Source organism: Sapajus apella, unplaced genomic scaffold, assembly GCF_009761245.1.
Source record: "Sapajus apella isolate SASKATOON/1434 unplaced genomic scaffold, GSC_monkey_1.0 scaffold135, whole genome shotgun sequence".
In the NCBI taxonomy this organism is placed as follows: Eukaryota; Metazoa; Chordata; class Mammalia; order Primates; family Cebidae; genus Sapajus; species Sapajus apella.
Genome location: NW_022437075.1, coordinates 2854689 through 2880356, shown reverse-complemented (window position 1 = coordinate 2880356; position 25668 = coordinate 2854689). Strand labels below are relative to the sequence as shown.

At 57.2% G+C, this 25668-nt stretch overlaps 2 protein-coding genes across 10 annotated transcripts; both read left to right on the top strand.

Moving 5' to 3' along the window:
• The first annotated feature begins 278 nt into the window (after nt 1-278).
• CCDC106 (coiled-coil domain containing 106) lies at nt 279-6151 on the top strand. 8 transcript variants are annotated; one of them, XM_032263164.1, is made up of 7 exons: nt 279-891; nt 1342-1576; nt 2218-2349; nt 2477-2581; nt 2678-2854; nt 4310-4522; nt 5425-6151. In XM_032263164.1, exons 3-7 carry the CDS (start codon nt 2319-2321, stop codon nt 5739-5741), a joined length of 843 nt encoding a protein of 280 aa, XP_032119055.1. In that variant the 5' UTR covers nt 279-891; nt 1342-1576; nt 2218-2318; the 3' UTR covers nt 5742-6151. The 8 variants fall into 8 exon arrangements, with proteins under 8 accessions (XP_032119055.1, XP_032119060.1, XP_032119056.1 ...); XM_032263169.1 differs by lacking the exon at nt 279-891 and having other exon boundaries at nt 941-1471; nt 2274-2349; XM_032263165.1 differs by lacking the exon at nt 279-891 and having other exon boundaries at nt 941-1471.
• An 876-nt stretch (nt 6152-7027) lies between these two features.
• U2AF2 (U2 small nuclear RNA auxiliary factor 2) lies at nt 7028-25339 on the top strand. Of its 2 annotated transcripts, none has more exons than XM_032263125.1 (12): nt 7028-8119; nt 12217-12352; nt 13193-13237; nt 13532-13635; nt 14037-14188; nt 15465-15581; nt 16449-16587; nt 20359-20438; nt 20522-20644; nt 20935-21021; nt 21291-21539; nt 24562-25339. In XM_032263125.1, the coding sequence occupies exons 1-12, from the start codon at nt 8071-8073 to the stop codon at nt 24694-24696; spliced, it is 1416 nt and encodes a 471-aa protein (XP_032119016.1). In that variant the 5' UTR covers nt 7028-8070; the 3' UTR covers nt 24697-25339. The 2 variants fall into 2 exon arrangements, with proteins under 2 accessions (XP_032119016.1, XP_032119015.1); XM_032263124.1 differs by having other exon boundaries at nt 7033-8119; nt 20935-21033.
• Nucleotides 25340-25668: the final 329 nt, after the last annotated feature.

The window sequence follows — 25668 nt, the reverse complement described above, 5'->3', positions numbered from 1 at the left end:
TGTTAGCCAGATGGGCCTTGAACTCCTGACCTTGGGTGATTCACATGCCTCAGTCTCCCAAAGTGCTGAATTACAGGTGTGAGCCACGGCACTGGGCCTCAAGACAAAAATTTCTTTACCATAGTTAGCTTTAGTATGTGCAGATTTTTTTTTATCAAGCATTATTATTTTTTGAGACAGAGTCTTGCTCTGTCACCCAGGCTGGAGTGCAGTGGTGCCATCTTGGCTCGCTGCAACCTCTGCCTCACGGGTGAAGGCAGTTCTCTTGCCGCAGCCTCCTGAGTAGCTGGGATTATGGGTGTGTGCCACCACATCCGGCTAATTATTTTTTTAAACTGCTGATTCCATCCTATTTTGAATTCTCCACCCATGATCTTGTACTTTGGAAAAGACCAATCTAGAGCAGGTGGCTCGTCCAGGAATTTTTGGACCAGGCTGCAGTTTATCTGTAAAGGGAGGGGAAGATCATGGTCACAGCTCTGCAAGGGGGTGCAGACATTTAGATTCTCTATCGAGTTAAGACCTTGCTTTCATAAGGGCTGGCCGGATGCTTCTGGTGAACAGGAGAGGCAGGTGGAGCTGAGCCTGAAGCTTAATAACCATCTGTTTATTAGCTCACTTTCCTTGCCTGTTTTGTGCCAGGCACTGTGCTAGGCCTTGTTTGTTCTTCCGACCACTTCCTTGGGAGGAAGAACAAATCTCCCGTTCGAGCTCCCCGAAGTGGGAAAGAGCCTCACAGAGGCTGCGATCACACCCCATCATCTGACTTCAATACCAGCAGCACCCCTCTCTTCAGCGCTGACTATGGCCAGGTGCTGGGCTGAGCTTCTGCCTGTCACAGCACCGCATCCTGGCAAGAAATTTAGGGCTTGTAATGTCCCCATTTTACAGGTGAGTTAACAGGCTGGGGAGGGGCAGGAACAGTCAGGACTGGAATGTAGCTCTGCTCCAAAGCCAGCTCTTAATTACCAACATGGGGGTGGGGGTGGGGGTGGCGTGCTCCTGGCCCTCGTTTTCCGGTAGGGGGGTAACTTCCCCCATTTTGGCCCCCACATCCCTGGGAACCTTGGAGTCTGGCTGTGGGAGGCGGGGGCTCTGTGGGGGTCCGCGCTGGCTAGTTCCAGAGGAATCGTTAAAAGTAGATTCTTTCGCTCCAACTCTCCTGCCTTCTCCTGGGCCCACTGGGCACAGCGCCACCGAACGCGGGGACCCCCGGAGACTCGCCAGCTCTCCTGGATGGGAATTTCGTGACGTTCCCTGCCTGAGCTTTGGGGAGGGCGGGGGAGTGCTGTAAGGGACCATCGCACAAGTGCATCCCCCTGCTTCTGCCGCAAACGACAGGCCTCACCTGGACCCAGGGACTCTCGAACGAGGAGCGCAGGCCTAGCCCGACGGGGCGAGTCCCCACGTCCCTGTCCGTTCCATCGCTCAGTTCCACGACTGGCTATCCTGCAGCCCCGCCTGTTCGTGGGTGAGTGCGCGCTTCCCTCGGCTCCCCGTGTCACTTTGCAGACGCTCCCCGGCGCCGGGCATGGGCGCCGCCGCCGTCGGTCCCCGAGCCGGATTCCGCGCGCGGGTGGGTGAGCTTGGGGGGCCCCGGACCCCAGGCATCCACGGTCGGGGGATGGTGGCCGCGTTTGCAACCCTGGCCTGGTTCATGCCCCCGCTGGGATCTTTCCACGACTGCTCCCCCTCCCACTCGCGGGACAAAGGGCGGGGGCGGGAGGGGGCGCATCCCCACGCGTGACCTTTCCCCGTACTGCGCACGCGCCCAGCCCCCACCGCCGGGAGGGTTCGTCCGCCCACGCGAGTGCGGGGGAGGGATATGGGGCCCCGGGGGTAGGGGAGGCAGAGCGCACGGGCCGGACCTCCCTCTAGCTTGGGAAGTTGGGGCAGTTTTCCCTTGCACCTGCCTCTTGCTTAGGCCCGGAGGTGGCCCGCGATGAGCCAGGGTTCTTGCCCTGCAGGCCATGTGTCCCTGCTCAGGTGACCCCTTGGGGCACCCAGCAATTTAGGGCTTCAGCTTCCTCTTCCTTCCATACCTGGGAGCCCACGTCCCCAGCTCACTTCTTCCCCAGGACCTAGGCGGCTGGGCCTCCTGCCTGTCTCTGGGAGCCCAGGAGTTTGAACCTGGGCGTGTTTGGCCTCAGTGCTGGGGTCCGGGCTCCCTCCTCCCTCAGACCAGGGTTCCCTCCTCTCTCATCTCACCTCCCCCAGGATGGACCCTCGAGTCCGTCCGCGTCCCTCCATTTGTGGCTGCTGTTTCTGTCCAGTGCCTCTGAGGCGCTCGGCTGCTGGGGTCCGCAGGAAACCACGCCATGAATGACCGGACCAGCCGGAGGCGGACAAGTGAGGAAGCTGGGTCCCCTTCCCTACCCTGGGTCCCAGTGCGGTTGGCTTCAGGCTGCCGTGGTTGGGGGGTGGGCTGAGGGGCTTGGGGAATTCTCTGGGGTGACCCAGGGCCTCTCCTCTCCAGTGAAGGACGATGAGGCTTTCGAGATCTCCATCCCCTTCGACGAGGCGCCCCACCTAGACTCACAGATCTTTTACAGTCTGAGCCCCTCTCGGGGAAACTTCGAGGGTGAGCTGAGGGGGCGAGGAGGGATTGGAGCCAGCTGGGAAGACAGGCCCTGAGTCCCAAGGTGTGACCTGGGCCCCACCCTTGCTGTGTCCCTAGAGCCCCCTGAGGACACGTCCCCTACCCTGGCCCTGATGAACAGCGTCAAGGCCCAGCTGCACATGGCCCTGGAGAGGAACTCCTGGCTGCAGAAGCGCATTGAGGACCTGGAGGAAGAGAGGGACTTCCTGCGCTGCCAGCTGGACAAGTTCATCTCTTCCGCTCGGATGGATGCAGGTGTGTTTGTGGGGCACACTGGGCCCGTCACCTCCCTGTCCCGCTCCTGGGCACCCGCTCACCCAGGCTCCAGGCTCCACTGTTTGACTGGCTGTGTGGAACCTGCCATGTTGGCCATCTCTGCTAGCTCCCTGCCTGTTTCCGGGCTTCAAGCCCAGCTTCCTTCTTGCTTGGCCTCCAAGGCCTCATCCCCACGAACTATCTCCTGGGGCCCCTCCTGCCTTCTCAGTCAGCTCCCCGAATTCCATCAGCCTCAAGTGCCCTGCCATGTTTCCCAGCCCTGGGTGCTTTTAGGGACTTTGGGACCTGAGAGCTTCTCTCTTCCTGACTCCTAGGGGAATGTTCCTTCTCTTTGGCTGAGAGGCCCATCCTAGTCCTCTGGGTGTCCTTGGGGGTCCCCGCGTCTCTTCCCAGGCCTGTCTTCTCTGAGATCCAGGAGTCCAGCCATCTAGCCTCTTCTGTCCCCTCCCCTGTGTGACACCAGGGGCTGTCTTCCCACCCACCGTGTCCCATCCTTGGTTAATGAGCCCTCCTTCCCCATCAAAGAAATTAAGTCCCTTAGTGGGGCTCTTCGGGTGGGGACCTCAGCATGTGTTGTCCCCCAGACCCTGCCCCAGGTTCCCAGGTAGTCCCCACCCATGTCCCTTCCTCTAATTCATGGCCAGAAGCAGCCCACTGCCCCAGCCAGCTCACAGCTAGCATCTTCTCTTGACCACTGGGACCCTGTGCCCTGCTTCATACATTCGGAAGCCCAGCCCCAACCTTTTCTCTAGATGGTCAGGTCCTTTGCCCCAGACCCTTAGCCCATGTCCCAGAGAACCCACACTCTACCTTACCTACCCTCAGCTCAGCCTTGGTAGCTCCCTGGCTGGGAAGACCCCTCAAAAGTTCCCACATCTCTCTGTGAATTTAACCATTTCCCCCAAAAGCTTGGGCTAGGGGCCTGTGGAATCTGACATTCCCTGTGCTCTGGAGCAAACTGCCTGCCACTGTCTCCTTCCGCTGAGGGGTCCATCCTGGGTTTCTGACTCCTTTGCACAGACGGTTGGGCCCTGCGACCCCAGCACTTTCCCAGTGGGGACCCTTGCACCAGACCCCTCCCCTAACCCACCTTCTAGAGGACTCTGTATCTGGGTAGAGGTGGGAACCAGCCTGCTGGACCCAGGGCTCCTGATTTCTCTCAGGGTGTGAACCCCCTGACTCCAGCCAAGGCCTTGCCCGCCTCCTGGGCTTCCAGATCCAGTCCCTCCTCCATGGGAAGCACACACAGTCACAGGGGTCCTGAGGCCCTTGGTTCTGGCTGCTTCCCCAAGACATGTGACCAACCCACGCCTCTGAGAGAATGCTCCACCTGTGACCACCTGATCCAGTTTTGGGGACTGCAGCCTCTGTCAGTCCCGGGACCTGTGATGGGGTTTCTGGTCTGGTAGCTCATTTGTGTGTCTCTCTCTCCAGAGGACCACTGCCGGGTGAAGCCTGGGCCACGGCGGATTGAGGGGGACAGCCGGGGCGGAGCTGGGTGCGAAGCCTCAGACCCCGAATCAGCAGCCTCTTCCCTCAGCGGAGTGTCGGAAGAAGGCAGTGCCAGCGAGAAAAGGCGGCAGAAGCAGAAGGGAGGTGCCAGTCGGAGGCGCTTTGGGAAGCCCAAGGCCCGGGAGAGGCAGCGGGGTGAGTGGGGTGCATGGGGTGGGCGCTGAGGTCTTGGGCTGCTGAATTGCTGTGTGACCTTCCCAGAGGCCCTCCTTTCTCCCCAAACCCCTACACCTTGCTGGAGAAAGACCCACCAGGTTTTTTCTCTCTCCCCTTCACGTGTGGTCCTCAGTTTATTTATTTATTTTTTTGAGAGGGAGTCTCGCTTTGTTGCTAAGGCTGGAGTGCAGTGGTGTGATCTTGGCTCACTGCAACCTCTGCCTCCCAGGTTCAAGTGATTCTCCTGCTTCAGCCTCCCAAGTAGCTGGGACTACAGAGGTGCGTCATGGTGCCCGGCGAATTTTTGTATTTTTGGTAGAGACAGGGTTTGACCATGTTGGCCAGGCTGGTCTTGAACTCCTAACCTCAAGTGATCCGCCTGCCTCGGTTTCCCAAAGTGGTGGGATTACAGGCGTGAGCCACACTACCGGGCCTGCCCTGGGTTTACTTTCTTTAAGTTTTGGTCCACCTTCGCATACCTTGGGCACCTCTTTAACCTTCATCAGTGAGAAAGAGGCCTGCTGGAGGACCTCTCTCACGGGGAGCGTGAGGCTTAAGTGAATTGACCTGAGGCAGGGAGCAGAGGGTGAGGGCGCCGCCCGGTCCTGGGACCCTGTCGGTTTAACTCAGTCTTGGGGCTCATTTTCTCTCCTCACCCTCCTCCCTGGGCCTGCCTCTTCCCACTTTCCACTGGTCCAAACTCTGGATGCACTTTTCCCCTCCTCTCCTCGGCCTCCTGTTCTACACCGGCCCATGCCTCTACCCGCCGGGATCCTTCCTTCCCATGGCCGTTTCCCTTTCGGTGTCCCCCTTTCGGTGTCCGCCCCCTGTGCTTTGCCCCCTGCCCCTCACTTCCGTGTCCCCGCCTCCCCCCCCCGCAGTGAAGGACGCTGATGGGGTTCTCTGCCGGTACAAGAAGATCCTGGGCACCTTCCAGAAGCTCAAGAGCATGTCGCGGGCCTTCGAGCACCACCGCGTGGACAGGAACACCGTGGCGCTGACCACGCCCATCGCCGAGCTGCTCATCGTGGCCCCCGAGAAGCTGGCCGAGGTGGGCGAGTTCGACCCCTCCAAGGAGCGCCTGCTCGAGTACTCCCGCCGCTGCTTCCTGGCCCTGGACGACGAGACGCTCAAGAAGGTGCAGGCGCTCAAGAAGAGCAAGCTGCTGCTGCCCATCACCTACCGCTTCAAGCGGTGATCGCGCCGCGTCTCCGCGCCCCGGCCCGGGCCTCCCTCCCCCGTGGACCCGGCCCTCCCCAAGCCCCCGGTGGATGACCCGCCCCTCTCCCCGCCGCGCCCCTATCCCTCCTCCTTGCTCCCTGGGTTGAAGGCTCCCTTAGCCGGGTACCTCTCCCGAACGCCGGCGCACCCCTTTCTGCTGGGGCTGCCCAGCCCTGCCCTCGCCGGGCGCCTTCCTCCTGCAGAACCAGGCAGGCGGGTGCCGCCCCGTCTCGGGTGGGGGACTATACAGACCCCGTCTCTGCTCCCTGCCCCGCTGCCCCGCGGAGGAGCTGCCCACCCGATTCCCGGACGGACCTCCCAACTCCGCGCGACAGAGAATTATTCAGAGACTTTAAATTAAAAAAAGACCTGAAAATTTGGAATAAACTGGGCTCCAGCCTCTTCCTAGGAGGGGGATGTGCCTGGGAGGGGATGGCCGTCGCCCTGAAGACAGTGACTGGGTTGCTGGGGCATCCAGCGTGGTGGGCGGTCAGGCGGGAGGCCGGGGAAGACGGGGTGTAATTAGCCCCCTGGAGGCAGAGATGGAGAAAGAAGCTGTGCCCCAGAAAACTTTGAGGCAGTGCTCGGGAAGAGCAGCGCGGACACAGCTGGGCATGGCGGCTCATGCCTGTAATCCCAGCACTTCGGGAGGTCGAGGCGAGCGGATCACCTGAGGTCAGGAGTTCAAGACCAGCCTGACCAACATGGAAAAACCCCGTCTCTACTAAAAACACAAAAATTAGCCGGGTGTGGTGTCGCAAGTCTGTAATCCCATGTACTCAGGAGGCTAAGGCACGAGAATCGCTTGAACCCGGGAGGCGGAGGTTGCGTTTCGCCGAGATCGCGCCGTTGCACTCCAGCCTGGGCGACAACAGCGAAATTCCGTCTCACACACACACACACATGCAGCATGGATACTATCCGCTGAGCTACCCGGACCAGATCGCGGCGGGACTCGATGACCTTTAGTGCTGGAGGCCACCTGGGGGCCAGGCGAAGCCTGGAGGATACTTCCGTCGGGCCGCCAGGGGGCAGTAATGTGAGATTATCCATCTCCAGGTAGTAAAGCGCGATCATCGGTCCCCTGCGCCTGCGCGGAGGGCGGGGCCGGAGCGCGTTGATGCGGTTGCCAAGACAACCAAGAGGGCGGCCGGATTTAACGGTTGGGGATTAAGCACTTTCACTCTAGGAAAGGAAAGTCTCGCACACGCGCAATGGGGAGTCTGGAACCTGTTCCCCGCAACCCCCTCCACCCGAGCAGTGGGAGAGCACGCCGCAGAACGACTCACGCAGGCGCAGAAGCCCGTTTCCCCCCACCCGCCGCTTCCACCCTGCGCAGGCGCAAAAAGCCGCGCTGGCAACCTCCGCAGCGGTCGCGCGCACCCTTTACTCTGGTTGCTTTTGTCTCGCGCAACCTTCTCAGGCCCTCCGCGAGGCCAACTCTTTTTTTCTTTCACTTTCCCCACTCGGAGAGGCAGGTGCCGAGAACCCTGACCTCGCCCCCTCCTCCGTATCTCTTTCCCTGACCCACCTCGCCTCTATCCTCCCTCCCTTTTCCGTTCCCGAAGCCGGAAGGAGCCGAGGCACCAACGGAAAAAGCCGAAGCTGTCCCCCGAGAGTGAGGCCTTCACGAAGCGGTGGCGGAAGGAGCCGAAGTTGTCTGACTGGAGGAGTGAGCGAGTGGCATCCCCGGAAAGAGCCAAAACTTGGAATTGAGCTTAATCCCAGAAGGGGATTAATCCCAAGGGCGAGCTCCGGAAAGAGCCGAAGGGCCGGACCGTTACGATTCTCGAAAGTGGCCGATTGCTTGGACAGAGAGGAGCCGAGCAAGTCCGTGGAAGAAGCCAAAGACTGAGACGGATTGAATTGTTGGAAGAAGCCAAACTCTCAGAGGGGGCTGGGCGCGGCGGAACACGAGGACACACGGAAACCTCCGAACGTTGAGGAGCTAATCTCCGAAAAGTTACGGAAACCTAGGAAGTCGGCGAAAACCTAGCGTCGGGCATTTTCGGAAGGAGCCGAAGCTGCCGCCTGCCACTCCTTCGTCCAGTGTCCGAAAATAGCCGACTCGTTTCGGAGCCAGGCTCGGGGGGAGGGGTAAACTCGCGGACGGGCGGGCGGGCGGGCGAGGGGGCGGAGCCCGGGCGGGGTGGGGCGGGCTGCCGGAGGCTTGATTAGGTAGGAGGTGGCGAAGCGCCGGCGGCGGCCGGAAGTAGCCGAGGCCAGCGGCGGAAGTAGCCGAAGCGGCCGGAGCGGGCGGCAAGGCAAGGCGAGAGCTGCACAGGGCCCTACGCGGCCGCCTCAGCATGTCGGACTTCGACGAGTTCGAGCGGCAGCTCAACGAGAATAAACAAGGTGAGGGCGCCGGGGTCGCGGGGCTGAAGTGTGGGCGGCTGCTCGCGTCGCTGTTTGTCCCCCGCCATTTTCTCCCTCTCTTCCCCCCCCACCTCTGACGGCTGCGCGGCGCCCCCCCACCCCGGTTCCGTGGCGCGCGCCTCGTTCACGTGACGTTCTCGGCGTTCTGCCGCGCGCACCGTGAGGCGAAGGGGGCGGCGGGGCGCGGGCCCGTGACGCATGCGTGCGGCTGCTGTCCCCGCGCCCCACGTGGTCTTGGCGGAGGTGGCGTGGGGAACGCGGTGCGAGCGCGCCAGATGGCTCGACATGAACTTTTGTTTTTTAAGATCTTTTTATTTTATCTTAAAAGGAGATTATATTAGGCCCCGTAATCCCATCATTTTCTCCCGCTGCCTTGGCACTTCCGCTTCCGGTCTGGCCCACGGCCTCGTCTCCACGCCCCCTTTGTTTCCAAAATGGCGGTTGTGAGAACCGTGGGGGGGGGGTGCCTCCTTTCCCTCCTTCACGTGGATGAGGACAGAGCGGTTTCGGGGGACGCTTAGAGGCCCCGGGCCCCTCTCGTACCCCTTTTCCTTTTTGTTGATTTGCTTTGACCTCTCCGGCCAGCTTGTTTCTGCCCCAGCTGCTGGTCGTGGGGCGCCTCATATTAACGAGTTGGCCTCATGTTTCCTCGTATTCCCTTGTAAAAGAGGAGAAGTGTCTGCGTTCTTTGAGTGTCGACACGCATGCATGCTGCATACGCGGGGCTTTTAGCGGTCCCGAGAGTCCCGATATGGAGTGTTTGAGATAAACCCCAAATTATGTACAATCCCAAACTCAGGGCCCCTATACTCAGTCTCAAATCCCAATATAGAGAAGAAAACGGAGGTTCTGAGGAAAGGAGGATCTGGCCCACCGTGCTAAACTTTCCACTTACGGGGAAGGTGGGAGGCAGTTTCCTTTCAGGGTACGGAGAATTGTGATGGGTTGGAACAAAGCGATGGGTCCTACTGATTTTAGGGATTCCTAGAATATTCGAAGTGGGAGAGTTGTTAGACGTTTTAAAAATCTTCAATGTTTCAGTTAGAGTGAAGAAATAGAGGACCAAGGAAGGTTGGGGACTTGTTTTCTTGTGAGGCTTCAGCTGCCCGTGTTCCTAGCGTTCGTAGCGGGTTCAGAGGACGAAATGAGGGTTAAGGAATTTTCCTTTGAACCCGGGCTAGAGTTGGATAGGGGCTGGATTAGGAAACAGTGCCCTGGGGAAGAAATAACGTTTACTGAGTGTCTTGACTCTGTCTTCAGTGATGGACTGCTCAATAGCATAGGCCTTGGAGTTGAACACACTAGGGGTTTAGATATCCGTTGCATTGTTTAGTAGCTACTTTTAATATGTTTGCGTCTTCGTTTTTTTTCCCCCATTTGTAGACTGATTATTGTTATTCCTTTGTCACTAGACTTTGAGAATATTAATAAGGATTATAGTAATGATAGATGTAGTTAAACTGAGCGCTGTGTGCCGGGCTCTTTGCTAAACTCTTAGCATGATTGTACTAAGTGGATCCTTGTAACAACTCTCCCTGTAAGGCCAAAATGATTTCCATTTCTACTGGGGAGGAAACTGAGGGCTCAGAAAAGTTAAAAGCTTTCTCAGGTCTCAGCTGGTCAGAGGCAGAGCTGAGATTAAATGGGGTAACATGTAAAGTGTGTGGCATGTGGCTTGGCTTACACCAGGTGTCCAGTAAACAATACTTGGGATTGTAAAATTGCATGCGTAGAGAGGAAAGTCTTCCACTTACATAGAGACGGTTTCAGAGTAGGGCAAGGGCAGGAAAAGGTGCTTTCCCCACGTCATTCTGCCACACAACACCTGGGTGGAGTAGATGTGACCCCTCGTTTAAAGAAGAGAAAACCAAATCGGTTTAAGTTGCTTTTGCATGGTTTTATGTTGTTGGTAAGTGAAAAAACAGGTACTGGTTCTGAGCGCTGGCTGGCTGCAAAGCCAAGTTTCACTATGCTGGACCACCAAGTGGAGCTGATTGGTCCGTTTTTTGAGGCCCTTAGATGGCACCGTACTGGTTCTCCTGTGGTTTCTCCTCTGATGCTTGTAGGCCAGTGTCTGGACCTGGCGAGGTTCCTAGGTTGGCAGAGCTGCTCCCATAAGATGGCCAGAATACAATGTTTTCAGCAAACGAAGGTCCCTTTCTGTTTTTTTACCTGTCCAGCATCAGTGTGTAGGAGGGGGTTCTTGCCATAGGGGAAGCTCTGCCCACGCACGTGTCACTCTGGCTGTGGGTCTTTGTCTCTTCGGAGGACCGGCCAGCTTCTGTACCTGCCCGCTTCTGCTTCAGACCCTTCCTCTGCTCCCTGTGTCTACAGGGAATTTTCTTGTCTGTGTCCCAGGCACCCAGCAGGCGTCACTGCTTTCTCTGCGTGTGTTCCTTTCTGCCTGCTTGCCTGTTTCAGAGCCTTAGCAGCAGGAAGGGCTCCTGGGGCTCACAGCCTGTCCATCTTTCAAGTGTGGAGCCAGTGCTGTGCCCGGTGCCATGCCTTTGTGCTTACCTGGCTGCTCTACACTGCTGGCCTGTCCTGCTGATTGTTCCCCCCAGTTTCTGTCTTTGATTTTGGGGTTTTGGGCCTTCAAGCCGACAATTACGTTGTCGTTAGAGGTGCTAGCCAGAGCCTGATCCGAATTCAGGAGCATGGCCTCATGCTTAACTCGCTGGCTTTACAGGGTTTAAATTCCGGCTTCACCATTTCCTAGCTGTTTGGCCTTGGGCAAGTTGTGGCCTCTCTGTACCTCAGTTTCCTTATCCATTATGTCAGCCCCCAGCAGTGTTTTTCTGAAGCAGTAGTAAGGATTAAGTACAAACAGAACTATTTAATACAGATTCCGGTTGTAAGAAGCATCACATGTGTTACTGGTTTTCTTCCCCCCTTTGGGTGCATATTTTTCTGAGTGTTGGTGGTTTTGGAATTGTGATGCTTTTCCAAACATTCATCTTGCGTCAAAAAAACCTAAGACAAAACACTATGGGTGAGACTGAAGTTTAACATCCTCCCTCAGTGCTTTTTCCCCCTCTTGCCCCAGGGATCATCACTCTAGGTGATGCTTATTAACATGTATGAACACCTTAACATGTGCATGTTGTGTGTGTGTGTTTCATGGATGGTTGAGAAATCTGGGTGTCTTTGAATTAAGGAAATTGTAGGTGGTGCTCATGAACACCCCCAGCTTGTGGTTTATCCTCCATCTTGAAGGGTTGGTCTTCCTTCTTCAGGAGTTGAAGGGTCTGGTGGGAGCAGAGGTTTCTGTGGTTTTGCCAGTGAGGCTCTGTTTCTAGTGGCCACCTTGGAGGAAAATAGAATGTCTGGAGGCTGGCAGAGATACACACCCCTACTTTACAACCTCTCCAGTACTTGGCTTTGAAGGGAGTGAGGCAGGGAGAACCAGGTGGTTTGGGGTTCAAGTCTGGGTAGGGCAAGCTCCTCCCCTGACCTGCTGAAGCAGAAGAGGGCGTCTGTCCCCTTCGTCTGTGGTTTCTTCAAGACCCTTCCCTTCCCAGGGGGAAGGGTGCTTGCTTCTGCATTATTCACTGGGTTGGGAAGGGATGGGTTGAGTTTCCCTGCTTCCTGGGGATATCAGATCCTGCGTGGCACCTGACCCCTAGGCCTGATGATGGGACTGTGGGTGCCAGCTGGTTGCAGAGGTCTTTCCTGAGGGGTCACTGCGTCCCTTCAGGAAAACATCATTGGGTCTCTTGATTCCCCAGCCTCTAGCCCTGCCCCTCTCAGGGACGACCCTGGGGTCAGGCCCCTCAGCCCTCGAGGGGGACCAGGAGCCAGCCTCCTCTGTCTTCTCTGGCTCCCCAGCTCCTCCTGAGCATCCTCAGGTATCTTACACCCCGGGAGTATTTCCAGGCCCCATCCCTCTGGTCCCCTCAGGGTCCCTGGACTCGCTTGTGGACCTAGGAGGCCTGTTAATTCCCTTCCTCCATCGAATCCCTTCCCTTTGGGGGTGGCCTCCCTGGGGCTTGGGACATAGCCACCAGGGCGCAGGGTGGGCTGGGTCCGCGTCCTTACTCCGCTTATCGAATCCCCTTCCTCTCACCCTTGCCCAGAGCGGGACAAGGAGAATCGGCATAGGAAGCGCAGCCACAGCCGCTCTCGAAGCCGGGACCGCAAACGCCGCAGCCGGAGCCGAGACCGGCGCAACCGGGACCAGCGGAGCGCTTCCCGGGACAGGCGGCGACGAAGGTACTAGGGCTCAGGGATCCCGGGCTGGGCCAGCCTGGGAGTCGGGTGGGGGGTGGTGCTGGCCAGCCTGTGGGTGGCCTACACGATTCTGTATCTGGGCCCAGGCCGTCTGTGGCTCATTCTTTCTTTGTGTGGATCTGGGGGAGGGATCTACTGCTTGGTCTGTCTTGAATTCCGATTTTTCCCCCATTTCTGGCGTTTCTTTCATTTCGTCTTTTGGTGGTTGCTGGTGGGTTGCTGGGGGCAATAGGTTCTTTATCTGGAACCATGGAATTGATTCTGTTTTCCTTTACAAGGGGCTGTTCTCTGTCTCTGACTCTGAGGGCCTGTTTCTTCTTTTCAACTCTCTGTGGCTCTCTGTGGGACTCTCTTCGAGGGGGTTGGTCTCTGCCTCCAGTTTCTTCCTACCCGGCCTCCTTGGAGAAGGGAGCTCTTGGGAGCGAGGCAGTGTCCACAGCCTGGGCTTACTTTCTGGCCCAGGGGGTGTCGGTTTCCACCACCTCTTTTCTCTCTAGGCTCCCGTCTCTGTTCTCTGCCCCTTAGGTGAGGAAGGGCAGGATAGGCGGAGTTCTCCTGCCTTCTCCCAGCAGTTTTTCCAGCTAGAGACTGGTCCTTCCTGGCCCCTGGTCCCTGGCCCCTGTCTCCTTTCCTCACTTCCTCTTTCCCTGGGGGTGGGAGTGTTTGGGGGGAAATGGCAGGGCCGAGGGGGGCCTGCTTGCTGCTTGTTCACCTCGGCCCTGCTCCCACCCTGGGGCTCAGTGCCCTTGGGGGGGTGTGGCATGTGGGGAAGACGAGGGTCCCCAGTCACCCCTCCCCATACCTTTCCCTCCCACCCCCCAGCAAACCTTTGACCAGAGGCGCTAAAGAGGAGCACGGTGGATTGATGTGAGCTTCTCTTCCTGCCCCTTCCACCCTGATGTCCACTCCCTTCACCTTCCTCACGCCCGCCTACCCTGCCCTGTCCACTTCCAGCCCTGGCCCGAGCACTGGGAAGAGTCCAATTGCCTTGAAACCAGCATCCCTTCCCCAGGCCCTGTCCCAGATCCTCTCCTTCCCTGGAGAGAGTGGAGCTATCATGGTTGCGGGGAGGGTGAAAGGGTACCTGGGAGGAGGCTCTCAAGCCCACTGTTGGTCAGACTGAGGTTGCCGTGCCCCGCTCTCCCCTCCCACCTCCCCCAGTCGTTCCCCCCGTCACGAGAAGAAGAAGAAGGTCCGTAAATACTGGGATGTGCCACCGCCAGGCTTCGAACACATCACCCCGATGCAGTACAAGGCCATGCAAGGTAGGCCCGAGGCCAGGCTGCTCCCAGAGGTGGAGGGTGCAGGGGTGAGATTCTCCGCATAGCCACCCCTGCGTGTGTGCTTGGAGGGGTCGAGGAAACAGGTGGAGGGCTGCACACCCCTGGGGTTTCTGGCTTCTGCCTTTTTGAAGCCTCCCTAGAGAAGGAGGTGACCAGAGACACCCGTGGTTGACATGAATGAGGCCTCCATCTGGATGCCATTGGGAAATGAGGCTTTGCATGAGCAGCAGTTACTGACTGGGGGCCCCAAGGGTGGGGAGAAGGTTCTGGAGGCTGAGAGCCTATAAGAGCTTTCTGCTGGGGAGGGGAACTCCTAGTGTGTAGTGGGTGGTCACTGAGTGTTCCCCTGATGGGGTTTTATCCTGTTTTTACCCCCTTTCAAGCCGCGGGTCAGATTCCAGCCACTGCTCTTCTCCCCACCATGACCCCTGACGGTCTGGCTGTGACCCCAACGCCGGTGCCCGTGGTCGGGAGCCAGATGACCAGACAGGCCCGGCGCCTCTACGTTGGCAACATCCCCTTCGGCATTACTGAGGTACTGCCCTCCCCCTGCCCCTACCCTCTCCCTTGTTCCCTTCCCACTCCTCCCCTTCCCTCCATTCCCTCTCCCCAACCTGCACGGGTCAGACTCTGCTCCTGCAAGACCCCCCGGCCCCCTCCCAGACGGACGGATGGAGTTGAGCCAGCCAGGGGCCGGGCTGGGGGTGGCCCTCCCTCCCTCCTCTTCCCCTCTCCCGTCTCCCCTCCCCCCAACCTCCTCCAGCAACCCAGGGATCAAGCATACACATAATGTACCCACGTGTTGTACCTACGTGTCGGAGAGAGACAGAGAGGGAGACTTGGACACACACACACACACACACACACACACACACACAGACGCACGCTGTCCCTCAGTTTTTTCTGACACGCCTCTCGTTCTCTGCCGCCTGTCCCCCATCCTCTCCCCATGTCCCTCCCATGGTCGCTGTTCTTTTATTTTTGATCGCCCCTGACCTCCCCCCTTCCCCACCACTCCTTTTCCCTATCCCTCTCCCCCACCCCTTCCTGTGGCACCCCCTGAGAATCCCGAGATCAAAGAGTTGTTTCCATTTCTCTTTAAAGTGAAATATTGTGGGGCTGAGATCCCTCGTAGCAACAAAAAGTTTGCTACCATCGTTGAAGGCAAGTAAGGTCCATTCTGACTTTCTCAACCTGCACTTTGCTACATTTGATAAACCAGCCCCCGGACTCCAGGGCCAGATTCCTCCACATCACTCTTTTCTCCTCCCCTCCCGTCCCTGCCCCTCCTCCCTACACTCCTCCTCTCCCACCCCTGCACTCTCGACCTCGTCCTGGTCTTCCTTTCTGTCCTTCGCTCGTCTCTGCCCCTGCCTGCTGCTTCCTTTCTACTTTCTTCCACTTTTCTGTCTGTCTCCACTGGGTGTCCCTTCCTGTGTGCTGTCTCTCCATCTCCTCTGTTTCATGTTTTTCTTCATTTTGCATTGTCATCATTCCCTCTGCCTTTTCTTGAACGATCTTCTCCTTTCCTCTGGTTTTTTGGGGCCCCTGTGGCTCTCCCCCAACGCCTGTCCATCGCCTGCCCTTGGCTGTCTCTTGCTACTGCTTCCTCCCCATTTTCTCTCTTGCTTCTGTTTCTACTATTGACTTCTACACCCCCACCCATATTCCACTGTTCCTTCCCCCACTCCTCCCTCCCCTCATCCCTCTCCCCTTGCCCCCAAACCCCTCTGTGTCTCCCTCTCTCACCCTTCCCCTCCTCTCTCCACCTCCCTTCCCCCGCCCCCCCCTGTCTCCTATTCCCTCTGCAGGAGGCCATGATGGATTTCTTCAATGCCCAGATGCGCCTGGGGGGGCTGACCCAGGCCCCTGGCAACCCGGTTTTGGCTGTGCAGATTAACCAGGACAAGAATTTTGCCTTTTTGGAGGTGAGCAGGGGGAGTGAATGGGGTCAAGGCAATGTGTGTGATTCGAGGGCCCGTCCCTCAGGCCTAAGGTGTGTCAAGCTGCCTTGTGCTGTTTCCACGGGGCCCTCTGCCTGGTTGCCAAAGTGAGCCCTGTAATAGCTCTACAGATCGGATCCTACTGTCTGCCTCCCCTTTGCTTTCTGTGTGACCTGAGAGGCCTGTTTGGCCTCTACAGACCTCTTTGGCCTTTTCCAGACCATTCCGGCCCAGTCCTCTGTTGTCTGGCCACACTGACCTTCCCAGAACGTACCATGCTTCTGCACACTTGGCTGGAGTTATTTACCCCAGCTAACTGATGTTGTTAATTAGTCTTGCATGTCAGTGTTTCTCAAGTGATTGGAAAAGGGCCCTGGTTTTTGGTCGACCACTCTTGGTGGACTGATTCTCTTGTGAAATACCGTGAAGGGCATTGGTAGCTTGTTGCAGAGGTTTCCCAGCGCTCCCCCTCGCTGTGTACTCGCATCACTGAAGTCCGCTTTCAGTTGCACTGCTCCGGGTATCAGCCAAAATGTCTCCTCACCGGAAAGACTCCAGTACTGTCATCTCCTCATTCAGCTAAACCTCCCCACAACATTCTCTTTCAGCACTCGGCCCCCGCCTCATCATCACAGCCTGCAATTGTGTGTTTGCCTTTGTGTGCGTTGGGTGCCTGGTGTCTTTAATTGTGGAGTGTGAACTCCTGGCATCGGGGACGTGCATGTCTGTTGTCCTCCCAGTGCCTGGCATGTTGCATTTGTTCACATGAGTGAAAGGAAAGAAGAAATCCTGGAGTATGTGGGGCTGTACTAGTCCCTTACCCTCATCCCTCACCACTGCTTTTTCTTTCAGTTCCGCTCAGTGGATGAGACTACCCAGGCCATGGCCTTTGATGGCATCATCTTCCAGGGCCAGTCGCTAAAGATCCGCAGGCCTCATGACTACCAGCCGCTTCCTGGCATGTCAGAGAACCCCTCCGTCTATGTGCCTGGTGAGTGGGGGATCCATTAAGGACCCCCATCTCCCCTGACCCTATTCCCCCTGGCCCATCCTTCACTTCAGCCCAGCTGGAGTGGCGTAGGGAGTCATGTAAGTACTGGAGAAAACAGGTGTCTTTTTCCTGCTTCCTTCATGTCTCTGTGAGTGGGGTGCTCTCTGCTAATAGAGGAGGTGTCTGGGGCCAGGACAGTGAGCTGTGACCTGCTTGAGAACACACAGCTCGTATGTGACAGAGCCAGGACAGACCAAAGGTGCTGGGGAAGTGTGAGGGGCTTGTGGCCTGGACCTCTTCCTGGTCTGTGGCTGTGGGACCTCGGAGGGCTCAGTCTTTGCACGTCAGGGCTGGTGTGCGTCGGCAGTTGTCAGCAGAGCTCCTGCTGTGGGGTCTGGCACCTGGATATTCACTCATTTTTTGTCTCCCAGCGTTTGCCTTGAATCTTGTGTTCGGGCCATTCCTCATAGCTGTGTTTAATATTATCTCTAATTGGTAGGTAACAGAACAGACCAGGGGTGGGTAGACTATTTCACTGTGTGTGAAGCAGCTGGAGGGTGTCTGCCTACATGGGACTGGCTGTGTGCCGGCACACCTTAACACGCGTGGCTGCCGAGATTGGGATTTCCTGTGCTTTCCCCAGGCCACGGGATGGTCTCCCTTTAGAGAACGTGCAGGAGGCACACAAGCAGGCAGTGGGCCCTGTCAGCCATAGGCTGTTTGCTGACCCTTGCAGTTGATGAATGGGATGTGAGTGAGAATTGAGGTTTGTCTGGCGCCCTGTTGGGGTACGGCTGTGTCTCAGACCTAGGACATGGAGGAGGTGGGGTTCTGCTGGCCAGCACCCACTGTGGCAGGAGCCCTTTAGGAACCGAGCCAGCTCTTCAGGGTGGGTGATGTGGAGTGTCAGACAGAAGCACATCTGTGTCCAGTAGGACTCGGGCTGGGTCTCTCACCTGCCTCCAGTGCTTTGCTTCTTTTTTTCTGTTTTCTTTTGTTTTTTGAGATGGTGTCTAGCTCTGTTGCCCAGGCTGGAGTGTAGTGGCACAGTCTCGGCTCACTGCAACCTCTGCTTCCGGGATTCAAGCAGTCCTCCTTCCTCAGGCTCCCAAGCAGCTGGGATTATAGGCACCTGCCACCATGCCCGGCTAATTTTTGTATTTTTAGTAGAGATAGGGTTTCACCGTGTTGGTCAGGCTGGGCTTGAACTCCTGACCTCAAGTGATCCACCCACTTCAGCCTCCCAAAGTTCTGGGATTACAGGTTAGGGACACTGTGCCCAGCCCAGTGCTTGTCCACTATAAGTTTTGGTAAATTCTGCTAACGTTTTAGAGCCTGCCGTGTAGTATGTATTGACGTGCTTTAATCTTTATGGACTTTTTACGTATGGGTACACTCCCCAGATCAAGCTATAGAATATCTTCCCCATGTCTCTTCCCGGTAAAGCCACTGCCTTTTTGTTCCTTGTAGATCACATGAGTGGCCCGCCACTTGCTGTTGCTTCCTCTGTGTGTCAGGCAGTGTCCTAAGTGCACTCCACGGATCACCTTTAGCCTTCATGGCAGTTCCGTGATACCGGGATTGGCAGGGCACAGTTTAGAGGCTAACTCTGGCCCACAGCCTGTTTTTATAAATACGGATGGATTGCCGCACAGCTGGCCTCTCTGCAGTGCCTGCTTCCTGGGTAGGGACACGTGGGCCTTGGGAAATAGGAATGGTGGGTTACGGATCTAAGGTTGCTTCTGTTACCAGGCTGAGGGGCTTGACTTTTCTGTGGGTGATGGGGTGCTCTGCCAGCGGCTGGGCTCAGGGTGGCCCAGTGATAGCAGTGGCTGCCAAGCTCCTGTGAGGCACCCCTGGGCCAAGCTGGCCTGGTCACCATGGGAGCGGGTATTCCTCCATCTTTCAGATTAGGAAAGAGCTTTGGGACAGTGGGGATCCCTGCCCGGTCTTCCGCACACCGCCTCTGCTCCAAATGTGATGCTTTATAGAGGGTAGCCATTGCAGAGGCATGGGGCCTGTTTCCCCACCCGACTATTGCAACGTCCCTGTCAAGTGGGGCTTATCCTCCTCAGTGATGAGTGGAGGAACTCGAGGCTTCCGAGAAGATTCCTTGGAAGTTGTCAGGGGACAGTGGCTGGCCTGCCCTGTTGTGGGCACTGAGTCTAGCAAATGCCCAGGCCACAGGGACTGCTCTGCCTGTTCTCAGTTCCTCTATTGAGTCAACACTTGGACCGAGCTGTTCTTATGCACGAGGCTTGTACGATGAGTGCCAGGGTCCTTCCCATTCTGCAGATGAAGACACTGAGGCCCTTGGAGCCATGAACCCAGTGAGCCCAGCTTTTGTACCCTTGACCCCATGTTGCTACAGTGAGATGTGCAGAGCCAGGGTTAGGGGCCCAGGTCCAGTGAGGCCCCTTCTCCCTTGAACCCAGGCAGAGCCTGCAGCCTGCCCCACTGACTCTTGTGTGTCAGGCAGTGTCCTAAGTGTCTCCACTGCCTGTGGAGAGTCACGGCCGAGTGTGGGCTCTGGAGGCCGCCTTTTTCCTGCCTCTGTGGCTTCTCTGAGCGCCTCAGTTTTTGCAGTGTGTGCTGTATCTACAGCACTGCAGTAGGAGATGCCTGGCTCGTGGGTGAGTGCTCGGTGTGTGTCCTGCTCCCAGGCTGCTGCCTCTCGTCCCTGTGGCAGAGGAGTTGGGTCTCCTGGGGTCTGTGTGGCCCCCCTCTGGTGACTGGAGCCAGCTGGGTTGCTGCTTTCAGTTCTGCAGGGGGCATTGTCATCATGGGCTGGAGGGGCTTGAGTAGATTGGTGGGAGAGGGTACATGGGGCGCCTCCCCTCCTCCCATGGGCACCTCCCCTCCTCCCATAGACACAGTGGTTCAGCTTCTGAGGCTCTTCCCCATTAACCGTCTTAACTATTTCTTCCCAGGATCAGGATGGAGGTGGCATGGGGCCACTCACACTTGGTGTGGGGGCTGCAGAGGAAGGGGAGGCCACATGGTCTAGGCTTTGAACTTGGGAGTCAGGCTGGTTGGGAACTGGGGCCTTGCATAGCTCACGTCTGACAGCTCAGCACCAAGATACATTAGCAGAGCCTGTGGGGTGTCAGGTTGAAGTATCCCATCAGCAGGCACCTGTCTTTGAGTCCAGAGTTCAGTGGACAGGGCAGGATTGTGGGCTGATAAATTCAGCTGCTAAGCCCCCCTGTGGTGTGTCAGGCCTGGAGTCAGCCCACAGCTCCCACACAGCTCAGAACAGCTCACGCTGCGGATGCTGTCCTGAGACTGCCCGAGCAGCCTCGGCTCTTCATCACATCATGCCACTTATGAGGGCCGGCTGCCCCTGCAGTGGCACCTGCTGTTCTGACAGGACATGAAGGGGGGGGCCAAGCGTTAATGGGAGCCTTGCCTGGGTGGCTGTCAGTGAAGGGGTGGAGTGTGTTGGGACTCACCAGCAGGTCCCAAGCCCAGGTGACCTGCCAGCGTTCCACAGCAGCAGGTGGCAGAGGTGGGTGTGAACTCGGGTCTTTGTGTCCTCGGGGTGTTCTGGGGGATGTTCTAGTTTGAGGTTCCTCTGAGGCTGGGCAGATCTGGGAGACATGGTGCCTTCTTCCCAGGGAATCGTGGTGTGCCACTGGCCAGGCCCTCCCTTGTCAGATCAGGCTGCGGGGGGTGATGGGCACATGGTGCAGCCCCTCCTCCTCGCCTCAGGACTATCCCAGGTTTTTGGGAGTTGACCTGGTACTGGAATTGTCTCTCCCCTGCCCATAGGGGTTGTGTCCACTGTGGTCCCTGACTCTGCTCACAAGCTGTTCATCGGGGGCTTACCCAACTACCTAAATGATGACCAGGTAACCTTCCTGCCTCCCTCCAGTCCCCGCCCCACACCCTGCCCCACCTCAGCCCAGCCCTAATGGCCTCTCGGCCACTGTAGGTCAAAGAGCTGCTGACATCCTTCGGGCCCCTCAAGGCCTTCAACCTGGTCAAGGACAGTGCCACGGGGCTCTCCAAGGGCTACGCCTTCTGTGAGTACGTGGACATCAACGTCACAGATCAGGTGAGTCCCTGGTCCCTGGCTGCTGCCGCGTCTGTCCTTCCTCGCCCTGTGCTGTTGCCAAGCCGTGGTCTCCCCTCCTCAGGGGACGGGGCGGGAGGCGGCCAACCTGAGGCAGTGCCCTGTGTGTGGGCTGGTCCCTGTCCCCTGGTGTTGACTTTTTCCAGGCTCTTCATCCCCTTTGCCTTCCCCTCTTCCCCCACCAATGCCCCGGCTTGGGGGTAGGTGTTGGGCTCCTGGTCCCTGACCCCACCTCTCCCTGCACCCCTCCACCCCTCATCCTCCAAACGCAGGCCATTGCGGGGCTAAACGGCATGCAGCTGGGGGATAAGAAGCTGCTCGTCCAGAGGGCGAGTGTGGGAGCCAAGAATGCCACGCTGGTGAGCCCCCCGGCACGTCATCTTCCATTGGCTCGAGGGACCCCGGGGTTGGGAGGGGCTGGCTAGGGACAGGTGTTCCTGATCTTTCCCCCAGCATTTTTGGGAAGGCATTTGGGGGTGATTCAGTGCAGTGTTGGGGAGTGGGGCTTTAGGTGTTGAAGTGGAGAGCTGGCCTTTCCTCAGGGTGGGCATCCAAGGGGCACAGGCTTGAGCAGAGGGAGACTGGGTCTGGGCCCCCTGTGACACCTTTTTGTCCCCTGGCTCCACAGAGCACCATCAATCAGACGCCTGTGACCCTGCAAGTGCCGGGCCTGATGAGCTCCCAGGTGCAGATGGGCGGCCACCCCACTGAGGTCCTGTGCCTCATGAACATGGTGCTGCCCGAGGAGCTGCTGGACGATGAGGAGTATGAGGAGATTGTGGAGGACGTGCGTGATGAGTGCAGCAAGTACGGGCTTGTCAAGTCCATCGAGATCCCCCGGCCCGTGGACGGCGTCGAGGTGCCTGGCTGCGGAAAGGTCAGGATGCCCCGGGCCCGCGCTCCACTTCCTCACCCACTCCCCTTCTCCCTGCCCCGCCTTCTTCCTGTTCTGTCTTCCCCTGTTCCTCTCCCTCTTTCCTGCTCTCCCTGTCTGGCTCTCCCTTTGCTTCACGAATATAAGTGCCATCACTGTGTGCCGCCCTCAGGCCTGGCCATGGGAGATGTTGGTGACCCAGAGGTGTGTGTGGCCCTGTGGGGGCCCAGGGCCTGCAGGAGGGTCAGTAGCTGGGGAATGCAGCTCTGTATGTTTAGAGCTAGACTCTGCTCCTCCTCCTTGTGTGACCTTGCTTGTGGAAATGGTTTTGCCTGGTTTTTGGAGAGGGGAAGAGTGGTGGGAACAGCCCTGGGACACCTGCTGGTGTCTCCTGTGTGCCAGGCACTCTGCTGAAGCTGTGTCTGTGCTCACCCTGAGCCCTCACAGTAGCTCCTGAGCCCCATCATGGGAGGAGACAGGCACAGTGGGGGCGGCTACACAGGCAGGTTTCAGGTTTTTGCAAGTCTGATTTCAGAGCCCACCAAGTCCTGTCACCTCCAGCACCGTGACAGGTGTCATCACCTCACCTTGTCTGCCTCTTGAGGTAGTGCTGAGGGCGTGTGTATGGAATTCCCATTGGACGAGGCTCTGAGACTTCAGTAGTGAATAGAGGTCCCTTCTGTCCTGTGCCGCTGGAGCCCTGGGGGTGCTGCTGTTAGAGGGCACCCATGTTGTGTTGAGTTGCAGCATTCCTGGGCGTGGTGTTCATTCAGGGGGGTCAAGGTCAAGAGGTGGCAGTGAGCAGGTGAGGGAGGAAGGTGGTGGGGCTGGGGCTGAGCGGCAGGCCGTGGAGGGCTGTGTGGGTCTTAGAATGACCAGTTATTTTGAGCCAGAGGGGAGGGAGGCTATTGAGAGGCCTCCCGTGTGGTCATACCTGGCAGATGGAAATGGCCCCATGTAGTGAGGTTGGGGGTGCAGAGGTACAGCAGGCACTTTCTCACAGGGCAGGATGTGGATGAGCAGGAGGGTAGAGAGGGCGCTGTGGACAGGAGGGCATGCCAGGAGCTGGAGGGTCAGTGCTGCTGAAGTGGCCCAGGAGCCAGGGGTGTCAGGGCCAAGGCTGGCTCTGCAGGGCCAGACTGGAGAGGACCTTCATATGTTGTGGAAGAGGCTCAGTTTCTCCCTCGAGTGGTGGGTTTTCAAAGGAGAAAACAGGGCCGTGGTTCCATTTTTGAGGTGATTTTGGTCACTGTTGAGAAAAGGAATGGTGGGGAGGTCTCCTGGAATAATCTGGGTGAAAGTTGGTGACCTGATTTAAAGTAGTAGCAGGGGATGGAGAGAGGTTGATAGATTCGATAGACTTGGGCCTGGGAAGTGTGCAGACTTTGGTGATTGGTGTGGGTTTGCTGGGAGGCGAGGGAGAAGGCCTATGAGATGCTCAGTGGCAGCTTTGATGGTGGGGATGGCAGGTGAGACACAGAGGTGATGCAGGTTGTAGGGGTGAGCAGGTGTGGGGCTAGCTGGCTTTGCGATTTCTGATACACTAAGTAGAGATGTCCAGCAACAGTTAGCTGGACAGGTCTGTTCCCAGTGTGAGGGCTGATGGTCGCAGGTCCGGCCTGGGATGGGGGAGTGCTTTGCCCAGGGAGAACAGGGTTGAGGAGAGCAGCTGGAGAGATGGAAGGGGCATCTTAGAGGAGCATGTGGAAGGCCAACAGCATCTCCTGCCCACTGCCCTCCAGAGTCCCCATCCCTTGAGCCAGTATGTCAGGGCTGCCCTCTGGTGCTGGGATGGAGTTGGCTCAAGCAGAAGCTGAGGAAGCATCTGTGGGGACAAGGAGGAATGGAGAGACCCTGGCCTTTGGGATCAGCTGACCTGTTTTGCATATTAAATTTATTGCATCTGCCAGGCCTGGTGGCGCATGCCTGTAATCCCAGCACTTTGGGAGGCCAAGGCTGGCAGATCACAAGGTCAGGAGTTCAAGACCAGCCTGGCCAATGTGGTGAAACCCCGTCTGTATTAAAATTACAAAAATATGGCTGGGCGTGGTGGTCCATGCCTGTAATCCTAGCTACTTAGGAGTCTGAGGCAGAATTACTTGAAACCAGGAGGTAGAGGTTGCAGAGTCGAGATTGTGCCACTGCACTCTAGCCCAGGTGACAGAGCAAGACTCTGTATAAGGAAAAAAAAAAAATTGGCATCTTATTTATTACATTTTTTTTGTTACTTGTCTTTGCAAATATATTTAAAAACAGATTGTGATAGTAATATATTTTTATCATAGTATATGTAGTAATATTGTGGTGTTTCTTTATCTGGCTTCAAGTTGCCAATCCTTTGTCATTCTTTTTATATTCAGCTAATTTCTCCCGCCGCCTCTTTTTTCTTTGCTGGATAAAGAATATCAGATATATTTCTCCTTAGATCCTTAAGTATGTTTCTCTAAATTCTCAGCTTTGGGTCATATAAATTCTCTGTGGGGGTCTATGCTGTATGTTGTAGGATGTTGAGAGGCATCATAACCAGTCTCCACCCATCAGATGCAGGAGCACTACTCCTTGCTTTGAGATAACCACAAACCATCTCTAGACATTGCTCTGTGTTCCCTGGGGACACGCCCCTCCCCCCCTCCAGTTGACAACCACTGCTCTAAGCAGATAACCTTAAAAAATTGTTTTTTAACAAAACCACAATAGCATGATTACATTAGCAAAATTAAGTTTTTAGTGCCTATTCTATGTTCAAATGTTTGTCTCAAGAATACTTGTTTTTTTTTCGAATCCTAATTTCTGAGCATCTCTTACTTCATTTATTGTTGGAAGAACATGGCTGTTGGGGTGGTTCTGGGAGCACCCACCATGATGGCTGGTGTGGAGTAGACACTCAGCATGAGGGACCCCTGGGTGGGGGTGGTGAGCCCCTTCCTCCCTGCCCCTTCCTGCGTTCAGTTCTGGGCTTGGGTGGATGCTGGCTGGTTGCTGGGTGTGAGCTTTGTTCACAAACCTGCCTTTGTTTTCCCCACAGATCTTTGTGGAGTTCACCTCTGTGTTTGACTGCCAGAAAGCCATGCAGGGCCTAACAGGCCGCAAGTTCGCCAACAGAGTGGTTGTCACAAAATACTGTGACCCCGACTCTTATCACCGCCGGGACTTCTGGTAGAGGCGGCTGGGGGAGGGTGGGGGCAGGGCTGGCTGGGGGCTGTTCCCCACTCCCGCCCCCCCCCTTATCCCCCTCTGAAGACGATGGGCAGAGGAGTGACAGCCGCACAACACACGGCAGCCGGCAGCAACTGGAATGGCAGCAATTAAGGGTGGGGGGGTGGGGGTTGGGGGTTAGGGCAGGGAGGGGACTGGGGAAGTGCGCACACAGCCCACAAGACAACATGCACCCACACAGACACAGAGGGAAGGGGTTGGGATGGGGACAGGGTGCACAGCAGGGCGGGGTAAGACCCCTAGCCCCTCCCAAAACAGCCTCTCCCTTCTCCCTTAAGACCCCATTCTCTTCCCCTTCCCCACAGTAGGAACATAGTGTGTTTATATTTTATGGCCAAACTATTTTGAATTTTGTTGTCCGGCCCTGAGTGCCCTGCCTTCTCCTTTATCAGGACCACAGCTCTGTTCCTTCGGCCTCTGGTCCTCTCTGGTCCCCTCCCGGATTTCTTATGTAGTTGATTTTTCCCTCTTTAGTCTCCCCTGTCTGCGCCCAGCCCCGTGGCTCTGTCCCTCTCCTACTCTCTGTGGCCGTTTCATATTTGCTAAGACGAATTTGCTCATTAAACATTTTGTTGTATTTTACTTTATGGAGCGGCTGTGTGTCCAGTGTGTCCCACCCTCTTCCTCGGTTCCGGGCTCGGGTGGGGGTCCCCTTGGCAAACTGCAGGCCTCTGGCCGGGATGCCCCTGGTCAGCATGCCCCTGGTGCCGGCACCCGCATCCCCAGGGCCTTCCCTGCTGGCGCAATGCGCTTCTCAGGGTTGGCACAGGCATGGCTCCCGGGGGGGCGTGAGGTTCCCGAGTGCTCTCCCGTCCCGCCGACAGGAGGGAGGATTGGCCGAGTGGGATGGGGTGGGTGCGCCAGGAGCTTCACGATTGCCGCGGAGCGAGCTGGGACTGAGCCTCGGCGTCCGGTG